The sequence below is a fragment of the Nestor notabilis genome, unplaced genomic scaffold (assembly GCF_000696875.1).
Source record: "Nestor notabilis isolate BGI_N333 unplaced genomic scaffold, ASM69687v1 scaffold8008, whole genome shotgun sequence".
Lineage (NCBI taxonomy): Eukaryota > Metazoa > Chordata > Aves > Psittaciformes > Psittacidae > Nestor > Nestor notabilis.
In genome coordinates, this window is record NW_009938683.1 from 140,396 (window position 1) to 157,484 (window position 17,089).

Consider the following 17,089-nt stretch of genomic DNA (forward strand, 5'->3'; position numbering starts at 1 on the left):
GAAGGAGCAGAGGAGGAGGCGTGAGTTTATGATGCAGAGCAGGTTAGATTGCCTAAAGGAACAGCAAGGTGCAGAAGAAAAGAAAGAGATGAATATCATTGAACTGAGCCACAAAAAAATGATGAAGAAGAGAAATAAAAAAATATTTGACAATTGGATGACAATCCAGGAACTGCTAACCCATGGCACTAAGTCACCAGACGGCACACGGGTGTACAATTCCTTCCTGTCAGTGACTACTGTATAATCACCATTGCTAAGTTATGTACATAAAACACTACCATTGGGGTAGAAATCAATGCCTCGTTCAATGTGGCAAGAGTTTTGTATATAAGATACGGTCATCGAGTTTATAGTTCAAATACTGAACTCAACAACTGTGGGTGCCAGGATCTCCATTATAAAGTGGAGAGGAAGCTTGCCCATCCCCTTCAACGGCAATATTGGTGTGCTTTTTGGAATACTGATTGTACTTTTTTACTTGTTACCTTTTACATGAAGTGTTTAAATATCAGAAATGTATTAACCATACTTACACAGGTAATTTGCTTAGACTATATTCATATTAAAAGGTACCCATGCTTTTCTTTACCTAAAAGTTTGCAAAAAAACCCACAAGGGCAACTGCACATAGGTATTTTTTGTGAAACCGTATTTTGTGCTATTATTTTGCTGTTGTTCACTTCTACACAGAGTGCTGTTTATCAATATTTAGCTCAAGGTTTAAACTTGGAATTAGAGTCATTCTCTTGTAATATTTAACATTTATCAAACAGCAGTTTTTAGAGTTATGCTCAACATTTAAACATTTTTCTTTTTAAGGTTTCTGAAGAAAGTCTGTAGGTTTCATCTGAAAAGCCTGATGCAGAGGACACTATCCTGCAGCTTTAAAGGAGTTTAAAGCATGTTTGCAAGTGTTGCAACCTATTGAAAAGATGTGCATGTACAGCTCATTTGTTTATATACGACAGTTTGTGGAATTTGAAAAGCCCATGGTAGTAACTGTTTGCTTTATAGATTTGAATGTATTGAATTATAAAAGCAGTTCCATGAAATCATCATTAGCTATAAACGTTAACAAGTAAAATGAAGTCAAATAAATTATTGTTTTATATTTCAAACTAGTTTAAATTCCTTTGACTCCCTTCTGGTTTCACACGTAAGAGTATTCTTTCCTTGAACATAGCCCCTGTGCTGCAGAAATGCCTGGACAGCATCCCAGAGACAAACCTGATAGAATAATCTGCATCTGGACTTCGTGGGGTATTTGGATTGAGGTTTCCTAGAGGGAAGGAGGGATGGAAGTAAGAGGCAAGAGAGAAGTACAAGGAATATGAAGAGTAGATTCAAGCAATGCATATCTTCAACTCACAAGGCATTTAAGATGACCTGTGAGAAAGAAGTAAGACTTGTACTCTCCTGTTCTGCTTTGGTTTGTGGTGCCTTAGTGGTATATAAAATCCACCTAAAAAATTCAGTGGGGGGTTGCATTAAAAACAGACAATACATAAATTAAAGCATATAAAATTAAAGCAAATAAATATATAAATTAAAAGAGATGATGAAAAAGACAAACACTGAATGTCAAAGAGGTATCACACTCCTTGTTTTCTATTCCTAATTAAAACTTCAGATATAAATTGGAATATCCTGCTGGATTAAGTAACAGACTCATTATGAATAGCTCCCAGATTCTCCATCCCCTCTCCCTTTTCCCTTCCTCCTGCAGAAAACTTGCTCCTAAACCCTTCTAGGGTTTTGTTCTGAACTCTTCTGTGTAACTATACAGAGCAAAAATTACAGTCTTAATGACAGAAGTGAAAAGGGGGAAGCGGAGAGATTAACAGCTTTTAAGTGTCTATTTTGTCTATTATCAAGAAGCAAACCACAGATTTGTTCAGGGTGTTTTCCACTCCCTTTGTGTGGTAGGACTGAATTAACATTGAATGCATATCTACCATATTCCACAGAAAACTCTTGCATATCCAGAAATGTATCTTCAGCCCTGTAAATTGCCAGTGACCCTTGAAATCTGGCACTCCTGTCAGTAAGCTTCTGTAAATTTATCTTCAGGCGATATTTTCCTCTGGGATAAAGTACTAGTCCTACTGTAGTCTGTGAAAGATTTTCTGTTGACTTTGTGAGAGCCAGGATTTCGCCTGACATACAACCAGCCATTATCATCACAAATGTAACAATAGGAAAAATACATGATTTTCACAGCACTCTGACTCTTCAATATGAGACTCTTGCTGTCTGTGGCTCATATCTGCTTTACTCTGAGTTCATATTCTGTTCATCCCAATTGCAGATGTGAGAGCCACTGCCAAGTACGGCCTCTCCTAAAGCTTGGATGCACAGGTACAGCTATGGTTAGTGTGGAATCACAGTCAGACATGAAAAGACAGTTAAGCCATCTTTAGTCCACCTGGAAATACAAGAGTAAGATTTGAAATGCTCTAAGGAGGAAGAACTATCATCAAGGCGTTCCTCATAAAAACAGGCTCCTTTGGAATAACTTTACAGGTAATGTTTCCTTTAGGCATCAGTTCTGTAAGTGCCGAGCATTGCATGCATGTGTGTAACAGGAGACACATATTTGGGAACTCAAGTGTGATGTCCAGAAATTATACAGAAATCAACAGTATAAAATCTACTTTCTTTAAGATGCTGAAATAAAATTATTGGCCAAGAATTATTGTCACACCTTTGAGTTTTTCCTCACTAAACATTTATTGTTTTGGTCAGCTAAAAATCACCTCTCTCCTGATGATTTATTAACTAGCATCAGCTGACAGAATCTATCCGTTTTCCTGGAAACCTGGGCAAACACCTTACAGGAGACGCATATTTGGGAACTCAAGTGTGATGTACAGAAATTATACCAAAGCATCAACAGTATAAAATCTACTTTCTTTAAGATGCTGAAATAAAATTATTGGCCAAGAATTATTGTCACACCTTTGAGTTTTTCCTCACTAAACATTTATTGTTTTGGTCAGCTAAAAATCACCTCTCTCCTGATGATTTATTAACTAGCATCAGCTGACAGAATCTATCCGTTTTCCTGGAAACCTGGGCAAACACCTTGCAAACTGCAGCTTTTCCTTCCCTGTTCTCAGGTACCTTATCACACGCTCTTTTTCATCGCTTTATCAAAGTACTTAATGTGGTGTTGTAAAAGGAGGTTTGGAGTCTTTTATTTGCTTGCAAGGGAACATTGGAAATTACCATAATGTTAGTCCAAAGCTGACCTCATTACAGTGAAATACATTAGACCAGAAAGCAGCCTTTGATGCCTGAGAGGAAATATTTCATGCAACAGCTTTTCTAAAGATTGCATTGTAGTACATACTCCGGTGATTAAAAGGTAACAACTGAAATTATTCTAGTTGCCTACAGGACATCTTATGCAAGAAATCTCCATGCAACAGTGGAGATTGTATCTCCTGTCTTACTACAGGCTTTAGCTGAAACCCAGCGCTCTCCACTAGTTGCCACACACCCCTGCAGAGCAACAGAGCCATCCTCACAGCCTGGGCACAGGGACCTGACTCTGCAAGATGCTGACTCAATGTGCTGGGTTGACCCTGGCTGGACACTCAACTTCAATCCCAATTACTCAGGCTCCTGCAGGGATGAGCACCAGGAGATGTGCTCCTTCCATTGGGAGGGCTCATTCTAAGTGGTGTTTGAAGTTCATTTAAACCTGGAAGGAGCTAAAGGGTGTGTTGCTCACCCGAAAGTATAAATCTTTTCAATCCTCCTCCTTGTCCCTTCCTCCTCAGCCACTTGACTGAGTGTAATCTCAGAGTTGGTTGATAACTGATCCCAAAACAGTCTGTACACAGGGAGAGATCCTAAATACACAAAAGGGGAACAAGCAATTGCCAAGCGGTCCAAGATGTTTTACCAGAGCCTTACAAGCTCCCAGAGGCTCTCACAAAGCCATTATTCATTCCTACTACCCCATCTCCACCTTTGCTGGGGTAGCAGCATGACACAGTTACAGACCACACCTCAGTCCCCATCGTTGGCCAACATATGCCCCCCTCCAGCAAACTAGAGATGTCACCAGGCTACCCTGGATACTGGTTGGTGCAGAATTTAGCCTGATTCTTTGCAGTGAAAATAAGGCTCTGTGTCAAACTGGGGTCAAGTTCCCTAAATTGCAGAATGGCTCCCAGATGGAAGATCTATAAAAATGTAAAATACTTAGTAGCAAATAGGATTCCAGTCGGCATGGATTCACCCAGTGTAGATGTGCCCTGAAATGGGAAAGCCCTGAACCAAACCTAACAGCATTGTTTTGTAAATTAAAAGAAGAGAACTCGCACAGTAGGGATGGCAAATAGAATGAGGTAAGACAACATATTGCCCAGGGACTGCTGGTTGAGAACTCATTAGGATTAGAAACTGAAAGTATGTAAATTAACCAAATATAATTATCTGCTAGTGGCCTTTGCAAATAGGTTACAGGATACTTGTTAGCAGAATTGCTCGGATGCCTGGGAGCCATATAGAGCAAGCCATGAGCCATTTAAACTCCTCTTTTTGTTTCATTTTCAATTGGGTTTGAAGCAGTTGTTGTATTAAGGATTTATTGGAACATAAACTAATTAGAGAGAACGCTAAAAAAAAAACCAAAAGAAAGACCAAAACTGTCACAGCAGATATTGTACCTCCAGCCCAAGGCCCCTGGCTTTATTAGATGTAAATTCTTTAATGTGACAAAACAGTAAGATTCTGCTTGGGATTTCATCCCAGCAGCTTCTTTTCTCCACTAGAAGAGCTTCTGTGAGCTTCCAGCCAGAGTTAATCTGGGAGAGAGGAGGCTTTCTTGTGCAAGTACAGCTCCTCAGCTACACAGGGTTTATGAAGATGTGCTCACTGTTCAAATGCAAACATGCAGAATTAATGTCTCTTTTCTGCCAGTGCCTGTCATGACACAAAGTAGTACCAGATTCAGGGGCTTCTGTGGGGAAATCTCACTCTCAGTTCATGTCATTGGAAGCAGATGATTGGCCACTGAAGAACCTGATGGTCGTCGTGGCAGTGGTATATATTATACATTTTAAAAATAAGGGGGGGTTACATATCAGGGTTAGCTGGGCTGATTCCACACTCGAGCATGAGGGCTTTAATATACAGGCCTGACACAAAGCTCACTTACGTGATCTGAAAGACTCCAAGTAATCTCAGAGGATTTGAAAACAGGCTATTAACTTACATAGTTAATTATCCTAAACTGTACTAGTGAAGGGTATGAAGAGAAGGGCCACCACAGCTTCATATCCCAGAGCACAACTTGAGTTTCTGCTTCTGCCCACACACCTCCCACATACTTTCTAATGGCCACTTAAAAAATATTAATCATCCTACAGCCCTACTAATACAGTGCCACCCCAAGCTGTGCCCCTCCAGGAGCTCCAGCAGATCTGTGTTAGAGCTCATATTGCAAAATAAATGGTGCAACTATTCCTGTTGCAGGACTGATCATAAACCAGGCTCACAAGTTAGCATGCACTGCTTACAAGTGTTCTTGTGTCAACTCCTCCTCTCAGCTGGGTCCTCAACCTTCTTGCTGGAATCCTAAAATGTCCCAATGACTAGAAATACCCTCATTTCTGTAGCATAAAAAGATGCAATGGCCCACTCTGAAAACTAGGTAGAAGACAAAACCAAAATGAATTTAAAAGCTACATGTCTACTCTACTGGATTCAATCTCTCAATTTGAATATTGGGAACTAAAGCTCCCTTTGAGTTCTGTTACCAAAATTAGTACATCAGCATCATGGATCTAAGAGCATAATTGGAATGTTCTTCATTGAGCAAGTCCAAAATGGGAACAAAGTTCTACCAGTTTTGGAAAACAGTCCTCTTCTGAGACACGGAATGTTTCTTAGAGGAGATTCAATCAAATGAATTACTAACGAAAATAATGACTTCGTAACAATGCTCCAACTGGGGGTTTAATTTACACAAATACAATTCCAATATTATAAAATCGGCAAAAAATCGGCTCCACTGGAGTCAAAGCCAAATACAGATCTGGGCTGACATTTTCCTGCTATGTAAAATCAAAGTGATTTTTAGAAGATAACTAGATTTCTCCAAAACCTTCTTCAAGCACCTCTATGAAAAATCAAGTCAAAGCAAGCCCTAACAGCCGATACCCATTTCTCCCAGCAGACAATGTTGGCCTTAAGTCATCCCTTTCTCACACCCTACTCCCATCTCTCCCTTTACTGGGAAAAATGAGTCAGCGAAGTCAGAAAGGGACCAGAAAGAATAATCCCTGAAGGTATGTAGCTGGGTCTGGCTATGGCTCAGGATCAATTACATAGGCAGGAAATCACATACATAACATACACACCAAAAAAAAAAACCCTGACTAAGTCTGGCTCTGCTTCTATGTTTTGATTTTGTGTTTACCCCTTAAGGACCTGGTCCATCTCACATGTGGTATGATACCCACATTTAATGTTAAATTATAAATCTGCTGTGTTGGGACTAGAAAAATCTCCAAAGGACTGGAAATGCCTTCATTTCTACAGCATAAAAATATTAAATGGCTTGCTCTGAAACCCAGCTAGGAGATTCTGTTATTAAATACAAGCCTAAAGGATGGCACTTGCCCAGAAACATGGGGTTGAAATGCAAATGCTGACAAATCCTAAACTGCAAAAGTGCAAAGGGGCATGATAGCTTGGATGGCTGGGTCATGGACAGCTCAGTCTGGCCAGGAGAGAACACGTGGTCTGTCCTTTCACATAAGTTTGCCAGGAAGGAACTTTAAAGGTAATTTCTTTGACAATCCATCCTTTTTATGTTAAGCAACTGCAGGACCATGCAACAGGGAGCCCCATTAACTGAGAGAAAGAACTTCTCTGTAAAAGTGAACTTTTGTTGACCTTCTCTCAAAGAAAATACTTTATCATACTGGAGTGGAGGCCTCCCAGGTGTCATGGCGAGGCTCGGGCCAGGCAGGATTCCATTGTCCCTATTAGGAGAGCAAGCTTTGATTTTCGATAATCCATCCTTCAGCTTAGCTGGGCTTTGTTAGCTTCAAATGCCAGAAACAAAGACTCCCTAAAAGGCAAATCCAGCTATAATTGTTTAATAAGAGTAAACCAAAAGGCTCTAAATTGAAAGCAATCAAGGTCTGACAAATTTCTGCTTAGTTCCAGTTAAATGTAAGCATCCAACATTTACTAGTCCACAGGGCTCGAGACAGCAGCCAAAATAAAAGCAGTAATCATTTCCATGAGCAGCATGACTCAGTCACATCATAAGGTCCAGCAAGCACAGGTGCCACATGTAACAGAAAACACAGCCAATTTTACAAAGCCATTCCCCAAAATGCTCCTCTGCTCTAGTGCGTTTGAACTGATTCAAAGAAACTCCAGACTTCTCTCCACAAAGCAAACTCAAGGCAGAGACAAGCACGACATGATTGTTCAGTAAGGAACTGATGAGCTTTTTTTAGTATTTCCAATCCAAAGGCATCAAAAACTCTCTCTTGTAAGGAAAGACTGACCTTCCTATATATACAACTGCACAGCTTTCTCCTGTGGCTAAAAGATTTTGCTTCATTAAGGCTAAAAGATTTTGCTTCATTTATTCTTTCCAGAAGTCTTTGTAGGCATTTCTCTGCACATTTCTAATACAGAATAATTGAGGCTGGAAGTTCTGGACATCATCTAGTCCCATCCACTGCTCCAACACGACACTATCAAGGATTGCTAAACATGAGATAAAGAAAGCTGCATTCTGTGACACCTTACACAAAGCCCAAAGGCACAATGAAGCAGGCATTAAAAGGGGCATTAAGAGTTTTAACACAGGCTCTCCCTCTCTTCTCAACGAGCATTTGCTGCCAGACACTAGAGCATGTCCTAGTCATGCCAGGCTTTTCATTAAGCACCCCTAGTACCAGCTTTCCTAATGCAGACCATGACAGGGGCTTGCGATTTAGAAAGGCTACATGAGTGGCCCCTGGGCCGCGGGGCAAGGCAGTGCCTGTATTACCAGAGTCCTTTGGTCCCAGGCTCTGGTAAGCAGCACAGTGGCACCATCCCTGTCCCCACTGGTGACCTCAGGCACCCCACAGCTGGTCCCTGGGTCCAGGAGTGGGAACCAGGCTCTAGCATCTTGCTGCAGAACTGTTGTACCACAGCCGTAAATGTGGTCAGGCAGGAGAAGAGAAGCAGTGTGCAAAGCTCACACTTGACACACAAGACTTGGAAGACGGTTTTGTATTTATCCCCTTAAAATATCTGCACTTGAAGCAGCACACACACCACATGCCCAGAGGACAGAGAAGGTTACACGCCTTCAGGTGTGCACACAACAGTATTGTTCTTTTGAATTATTCAGGCTGGGGAAAAAGCCACATTATTAAGAAAAAGTAATAACCATCATACAAGACATCTGTGTGTATTCGTGAGTCACACGTGCACCAACTCTTCTCCTTCCTGAGTCCCAGTACACTTTCCAAGTCTTTGTCTCAGCATAAATGGCACCAGTTGTCCCACACACACAATGGAAGCTTCACTTGACTTATGGAAGCAGACCTTGCTGAAGAAAAGTAGCTTCACTCATCAGCATTAATAGCTTATATATCAAACACTCACCAACAAATGAGAAACAAAACCAAAGCTAGAAAACCCTTTCACCATGTTTTACAGTAATGTAGCATCTGTCGTTTTCAAAACTAAGTCAGAATAAATGTGGTAATTTCAGTTGCCTGCATGTGGCTGTTGATGAGTGCAGAGAAATATTTCCAAATTAAATGGATGAACATCCATGTGGCTAAAGTAGTACAAATAGGACCAGGCACAGCTGGTACTTTGTCTCCTAACATGGAGATTTAGTGTCATCAGCCAGGGTACATGAGCCCAAAATGCAGTAGTTCTGCTAAATAACAAGTGCCTGCCAAAGGGCTTGTGTATTCCCAGCACAGCTTTAAACCTCAAGTCATCACCAACATCCGAGGCAACAAGGTGGGCTTAAAAATGCAGTTCAGACTTTCATCCTCTCCACTGTAGGAGGAGGAGACCTGCTTCCAACTCAGGTTACCCATGTGCCAACCCACAAGCAGTAGCAAGGCACGCTAACAAGATACCTTTTAACAGTCTCCTTTTTCCTTTAACTATGCCAGCAACTCCCCCAACATCTCTCACCTCTCTGTCACTTTCTGGGTTGATCAGTTGAGATAGCAAAACTCTTGTTACAACAAACAGGAACATGACTTACACATACAAAGTCAGTTACTGAGCACATCACTCATCTGAAAAAGCACTAACAAATTCTTTTAAATCCATTTGGACCAAATTAAGAATCTTCACTCCAATGATGCTCACAAATGCAGCCAGCACTTTCCTATGAAAGGTAAGTCAATACTCTTTGAAGACTGATACATCAGGTAGACCTCATCCACTCATCAGATAGATAGACAGTTGTGGCAAGCAAAAACAGAACCATCTATTCCCAGGCAGAGGTACCCTATTCTCCTCTGCAGAGGTAGAACTGCTCCAAAGCAGTTAATGCCTGATGAAGCTATACCATGCAAGAGGGCTGAAAGGGAAATTTAGAAATGTGCACCCACAGTGAAAAGAGAACATTACAAAAGGCAACAACTGCAAGCCTGTCACAGCATCTGTATGTTAGCTTGTGAGTCTTCCCCACCTTGGGCCAGTCTGAAGTGGGTCCTCTCTCAGGAGTGGCAGTTTTGTGGGAGGTCTTTACTACAGAAAGGCAAATCTTCAGGACTGTCAGCCAGTGGTCAGATGTCAAGAGGAATTCAGTCAGGACAGGAGGTGACCAGCTAAAACAACACTGGCACTGAATAAAGCATCTGTAGTCTTCTCGTTCAGCCAACAATCACAGTGCTCTGGTTGCTGTCTGTTTGCTCCTGCCTGCACAACCAAACTTCTTCTTACAGGCCACAAAAGTATGCTTGTTTAAACATTGACACAAAGTCCCTTACCCACATAGATCACCAGGCATATGGAAACACTACAGCAGGTTACTCACAAGGCCACAGCAGGTTTCACCCTTTCTCTGGCTTAGGAATTAAGACAGGAGTGAGAAGACGGGAACCACTGATACATCAGACCCCCATGAGTATCACCACATCAGCCAGAACACACAATGAAGCGTTTTCATCGCTCCTCTGAGACATTTCTAGTCTCTTCCAAAACAAATGGTGTCCTCTCTGTGGTACTGAAATACAAATTCTGCTGCAATGCCACTGGTGAGAACAGGGAAAGAACAATTGGATGCCAAAGTGCAGCAGCAGGAAAAGCCTCTCCCCAGCAGCTATATATCACACCACTTTCCTGAGGACTCTTTAGAATGGGTGACTCCACTTACAGCTCCAGTCTTGCTCAGTGTAAAGCTCTCATCTTAATGGGATGAAAAATGGGCTGAGGTTAAGATAAGGGATAGAACACAACAACAACAAGCTGAAGCTGGGCAGAGTATCTGAATGAAAGCGTGCACATGTACATGCACATCCATGCAGGAGATCAGCCACTAACAGAACAATCAAGGTTAAACCATGACAAGATCATGCCTCAAAGGGTGGCTGCAGCCTTCAGTGCAATCTAGGAACAGTGACTGTTTCATACATACAGGAACACTGGAAAACCCTGATGCAGTGGAACTTGATTTGCTGACAAAGCTAAGGCATCACAGGGGACAGAACTTGGGTCAGCAAATATTTAAGGACCCTATCATCAGAGACAGTCTTAAGGTACCAGTTCAGATGACTAAAAGCAGTAAGTGCACTGCTACAAAGGCAGATGAGAAATGCATTCACTTCTGGTTCCTTTTTGGGAAGCAGAGTTACTACAAGCACTTAGCAGCTTAAAAAGAATAACATTTTACTTGAAATACAAACCAAACTTGTTCTGAAGCTGCTACTTCTTTGGAGAGGAATAAAATTAGATTTGTATGAAGACTTTTCTTAAAGGATGTTTTATTTTGTTTGATAGTCACATGGAACATGAGATACTAAAATAAATCTTAAAACGCTCTGACACAGAGTTATGCTATTTAAGGATAAGCCTGGATTATTTGCAGAAAGCTGGGAAAACCCAGCAAAAGTAAGTCTGCCAGCAGCTGACTGACTAGTCCTGAAAAGGGAATAGATGAAAGAGCACTGGTACTCTTTGTAAATTTATGTTCTGAAGTACATTGGGTAAACAGAGATTTAAACTGAGACAAGGTATGAAATGGCTGGGAGTCCTCAGAGGTGAGTTCAAAACTCACTAAAGGTAGTGGATTTTTGATCAGGCCCTTATGAGTGTGGATTAAGCCATACCCTATCAGATCCTCCAACACCCCAAGCACTGGCACAGTTAAAACCAGATCTGAATTAGATCTAGACTTTCTGGCTAGTAATTTCAAGCCATAGCTGAAGGAAGCCAGGTGTCTTCTGACAGAAGGTGAATGATTTATACCCATGAAGTCACCATCTCAGATCATTCCTATCCTGACAAGTCTCAACTGAGGCTTTCTTATTAGCAATCTTTAATTGATAAACTAGTTCTATTAGTTCATTGTCTTTCTACCCACTCACTTGTAAACAGGCCAAAGTATTGACAGCAAGGAGTCCTCTCAGTAAAGATAAAGTACTTATGGGTAGGGCCCCACTGGAGGAATTTCTCAAGCAGAGCTGAATATAGATCTTTCTCTGCAAAAATCTTCCATTGTTCTGAATAAGTGATCCAGTGAAGCTTTACTGTCACAGTCCAGAACTGGAGTGATTGTTCTCACTGTAAAAAGTGTTTTTCTTATACCAAGATGAAACCTCTCCTGGTGCAACTTGTACCCATTGCCCCTTGCCTTCTCCAAGTGGCTCCTTGTGTAGACAGAGTCCTATGCCCTCTTTGGAGCACCCCTTTAAGTACTAGGAAGTGCGATGAGGTCTCCCTCCCAGGTCTTCTCCAGGGAGAAATAACTGAACTCCTTCATTCCTTCCTCACAGGGCAGGTTCTCCAGCCCTTTGATCATCTTACTGGCCCTCCCTCCTTTGGACCCTCCCCAGTCTGCCTGAGTCTGTCTTGAACTGCAGAGACCAGAACTGAACACAGTTCTCTATGTGTGGCCTGACAAGTGCCGAGTGTGATGATCAGAAATCTTACAGGGGGGAAGAGGGCAGGATAAGAAAGGAAGGTTAAAAATACTATCCACCAAGATTAGAGCTGCTGTTATGTGAATAGTGAGAAAACAACCCATCCTGCCTAATAGTTGAATCTCAATCTATGAGGCTTTTTTGCTTTTATGGCTGTCTGCTTCATGCCAGTGTGAGCTACAAACCATAACTTTAATAGCTTCAACCAAAGAGTTATGATAATATCAGATACTGTGGATGATGAGCAAATAACAGCAAAAATGTAATGAAAAGTATATATTTATGTCCTTGCTATTAAACCCGAAGCTATAAACATTGACAGCCCTAAGAGTAGCAGTTTCTATTGTCATTGATTAATGCCTTGTTTTGAAGAACAAGGGGAAGGTTAAAAGAAGAAAGAAACAAAGAGATGGGTTTTGCTTCTCAATCTGAAAAATCACATTGGCTGTTTGAAGTGGAACCTGCATTTCTGGAACATTTTCATTTAAGGCAAAATGCCCAGCAGTGGAAATGGAGACAGATCTTCAAGGGCCTTCGAATCATACCACAATGCACACGTTAAAACACTAATTAACCAACGGCCACGCTCAAGAATGTGTACACTTCAAGTTTGCTTCTTATGTCCTTTCCACTAGCATATTTCTCAGCTGACAGTGCAGCTACCCACCATGGATCCACTGCAAAATCAGGTTTCTTTTAACTTTTTGGTAGCTATTGCCTCAAAGACTTCAAGAAGAGAAAGTGAGCCCAGCCAAATCAATGCAAAACCCTTGCAATTAATGCAATTCATCATGATAACTGCTGATGAAAGAGTATCTTCTGCCTTTGATGGCATCAGGGATGCAGATGACAGCTTAAATCTTAGAAGAACCTTCCACGTCTGCCACAAATAGAAGACAATGGCTCTGCACCTGGCTCCATCCACTGTAACACCATTTTTCCCCTCTCCCTCCCTAGCTACACAATTAGAGGATTATGTTCTTTTCCAGTCCAAGCCTTATCTCCACATCTGGTTCTGAATGGAAAAAATAAGGTCACACACTCTTAACATTTCTGGAATGCTACTACCCTCTTCCAACCTGATAAAAGTTTCATTTCTGCTGCTTCTGCTCTGATGAAATGTTCATACAAACTTTGCTGAGAGAGCACAAAAGATTTGCACAATTCTTCCCTTCAGCACTGCTCCCCCCCTCCTGAACTCCTCTTTTAACCTCCTCTCTCCAGCACCATACAAACACACCAGCTGATAACCACCCAGGAAATCCAGCATTGTGTCCGCTTGAGATTTCCAGCACAAAAGAGCCTAGAGGTCCTCTTTTTAATCATTTTAGATTAAAAAAGAAACACAGGAAGGAAAGAAAAGATCTAACTAGAGCTATATAAGATGGCAAGTCTGAGACTCGGAAAAAAGGTAAGTCTGTGCCATTTCCTGGGGACAGACACTGTGCTCTTAAAATACAAGACCTGGCATTGCCCCGGTGTTACACGCAGCATATTATACCAGCAGTTCATCAGTTCTCCTGCCAACCCACTGACCCTTCTCCCATTAAAAAGGCATCAGCTCTTCCCCCTACTGACATTTGCCATTCCTCAAATCCCTGAGCCCATCCCTTCAGCCTAGACACTCACTGCCTTTTTCTAGGTAGCCACCCTGGGCACTAGCCTGATCCACTGCAGTTTCACACCTTCTCTCAGCACTTGTTCTAATGAGCTCAGGCAAAAACGAGTTTTCCTATATAGGAAGGGTTGAGAGGATGGTATTTTTGGTGAAAAGCCCAATATTTTTACTTATTTTTCCCGAACATCACAAATGCTCATTGTGCCATGCTATTGTATATTGTTATTTACATGCACTGCTCTTACACTGGGAGCAAAGATGCATGGTCCTATGCACCTTCACCACGGCTTTGTGCTACTCCTTAAGGGAACTGATGTGATGTTTTCTTCTTTCTTTTCTTTTTTTTAATAACCTGGATTGTTATTATTATTGCTGCTGTTGTTGCTAAAGAGCTCTAGGGGGAGATGTGAAAATAGTCTGCTCCCTTGTGTAATGCCTGAAATCAAACCAGAATACATCAGGCTGACACTGCCTGCCTGTTATTGCCTGAAAGCTTGTTATTAAAAACAAACACAAACAACTGCTGCACCACCCGTATTCCACCTCCCCCAGAATGGAATGGCAATTTAATCTAGTGGTGAAAGACATACAGGACTCTGGACTCCTCACAGCGACTTGGGCCAGCCAAGAACACCATGGGCATTTACATCCCACTTTCTTTGGGATATAGGAAATGTGAAAAGTGCCCAGCCAAAGAGAATCCCACTCACTTATGCAGTTCTGTATGTATACTGTTTGCACTGGAGAATGGCAGATCACTGAATAGCAGAAGAATTAATACAAAACAACTTCAGGAAATGTGCATATAAATTCTTTTACTTGAATAGTGATAGAATAATGAATTCTGAGCTCTGAAATGTGCTTTCAAAAGCCTGTCAAACTCTCCTGTAGCATCACAACAACAGCTGAACCAGTTTTGGATAACGTATTGTAATCATCTGAGGCTACGTATCTGCAGAAGATGTGTTCAAATCCAAAATCCAGTGTTGCAATGCTTTGTGTGCTGTTTAGAAAGCGAGAAGCTCACCACCCACAACACACAGGTTTTCAGCACAACCCCTCCCTCAAGAAGCAAATGTTACTTGCTGTCTGCTTGCTGCCCTCACAAGGCTGCTCAAGCACCTGGAAACACCTGACAGAGCACTACAGAGGCAGCTATTCTGATCAAAGAGAACTCCACATTTTGGCCTCCTAAAAGAAAACTATGAATCATTTCTCTTTGGACCTGACAAACACTGATGCTGGAAGGTCTTTACATGAAGAATTTCTTTCCCCTCCTCCTGCCCCCCTGCTTGGAAAGAGGAAGGCTGAAGAGCTGCTTTAATCTCTGTGAAGCACTATCTCAGTTGAAACTATTGTTCACTATTTTTAAAACTGTCAGCACCAAAAATAGAGGTTTTCTCCACAAGAAATGCTTTTAAAATACCGGAAAGGCCACTGTTACCATGAAACAGTTATGCCCTTTTGAGATACGAATACGTGACTGTGCTTTATGGATTAGAGCAATGCCCCATATGAAATGCAGCAGAGTAATGTCTCCTGTTGTGCTTTCTTCTTAAAGGCAGGATGGTTCCTGCCCTTCCCCTCCCATTTCCAGAAGATGGTTCAGGCACCTTAGTAAAAATCATGTTCCTAAGAATTCTAGAACAAACAGTTGGGACTTTCACACTCTACAGCCATCTGTGTTCATGTATATTTAATGAATCATTTTGGCTATTCATTCAGATAATAGCTGCATGTGATTTGGTATTTGCAGATCACCTCACCCCCAGACAACCCTTTCGCTGCTGGAAGGGTAGCTAGCATGACATGAGCTTTGCTACATGGAATCTGAACTGCACATCATGGGTGAAGAGAAGCACCAGGACTGTCTTTGTGGGCACAGGCATAAGCCTTTCACACCTGCACTATCCTTACAGTCCCACAGTTTGGTTTCACAGAGGCAAGTAACTCAAACCTCCAAGAGACTATCAAAGTAGACTCAAAGACACTGTCAGCTGTACATGAGGGAAGTACAGCCCCAAATCCTCATCACTTGCACGTCTTTACCCTACTGATCATCTCTAGGAGCTCGCATACATCAACACACCCACAATAGTGCCTTATATATCTTGTTGCATGTGCATATACAAGGGAGTGCAACATTTATTGTTCATAATACAGCAAGGCTAGATATAGCACTTAAAAGATGGACATAAGGACACATCTAAATATTAGAAAAGCTATGCAGTACTTAAAGATATTAAAACAGACTCAGAGGCAGAGCTGCACAGATGTTGGAAATTTCAGTGGTGAAGTCTAGGTGAGACAGGGCCAGGTTTAGGGACTGAAGCCAACTCTAACCAGAGATTCACAGTCAGCAGTGCTGACACCTCTTGTCTGAAGTAAAGAAATGAAAGCCTTTCTCAACACACACACAGGGAGTTCCACCTGCATGGGAGGAAGCCACCCCGCTTCCAGAGAGCTGTGAGAAGGCTCCCACTGCAAAGAGCTGCTCTGCTGTCTCCCTTTGGGAGGTCCCACGGAGTGTGGAGCTCTGGCAGAGCTGGGTACACACCATGCGGCTCATCCCAGCCAGCTGAGCTCTCCTACGCCCATCTCCACACTTCAGTACCAATAAGACCATGGAAGCTGGGACTTTTTCATTGTTATTCTTCTTTGTTTACAATCAAAATGAACAAAGGATGCAATGTCTGTAAGGTTTTGGACACTCTCCCAAAACAAACAGTCATCGCCTGGTTTGGAAAACAGCCTGAACTGCAATACTAGGGACCTGATTACACAGAGAGACAAATAAACTCAGGACAGGGCCCACACCCACTGAGGGCAGACGGCTGAGGGGTGAATTCAGTGGCTGATAGAGGCTGGGAGGCTGGGAAAAATTGGAGACCAACAGGAAGCTGGAGACCAGAATGAAGTGTAGGCAGACAGGGGGTGAGAGATGAGAAAATATTAGAGGCCAATAGGGTGTAGGAGACTGACATGGGCTGGGAGGCCAACAGCAGGTTGGGAAGCCAGGAAATAAGTGGATATTGACAGGCAGTAGGAGGCTGGCAGGGTGTGGGGAAAACGTTGAGGCCAAGAGGGGTGGGAAGCCAGGAGAAAGGTGGAGGTTGCGTGGGGCTGTGAGGCCGACAGGGTGTGGGATTCTTACTGGGATTGGGATGCTGGGAAACAAATAGAGGCTGACAGGGTGTTAGAGACTGACAGGGTTGAGAGGCTGGGAAAAATGATAAGACTGATAGGGATTTGGGGCCAAGAATAAAACAGAGGCCAATAGGGTGTGAGATGCCAACAGGGAGTGGGAGTCCAGGAAAAACTGAGACGC

The 17,089-nt window shown here is 42.2% G+C and overlaps 1 protein-coding gene across 1 annotated transcript in view; it reads left to right on the forward strand.

Moving 5' to 3' along the window:
- LOC104409552 (E3 ubiquitin-protein ligase PDZRN3-like) overlaps positions 1 to 247 on the forward strand; it is a 31,249-nt gene extending 31,002 nt beyond the window's left edge. The window contains 1 exon segment of the mRNA XM_010019459.1: positions 1 to 247. This exon segment is cut by the window's left edge and continues 29 nt beyond it. Coding sequence (XP_010017761.1) covers positions 1 to 247 — 247 coding nt within the window.
- The last annotated feature ends 16,842 nt before the right edge of the window (positions 248 to 17,089 follow it).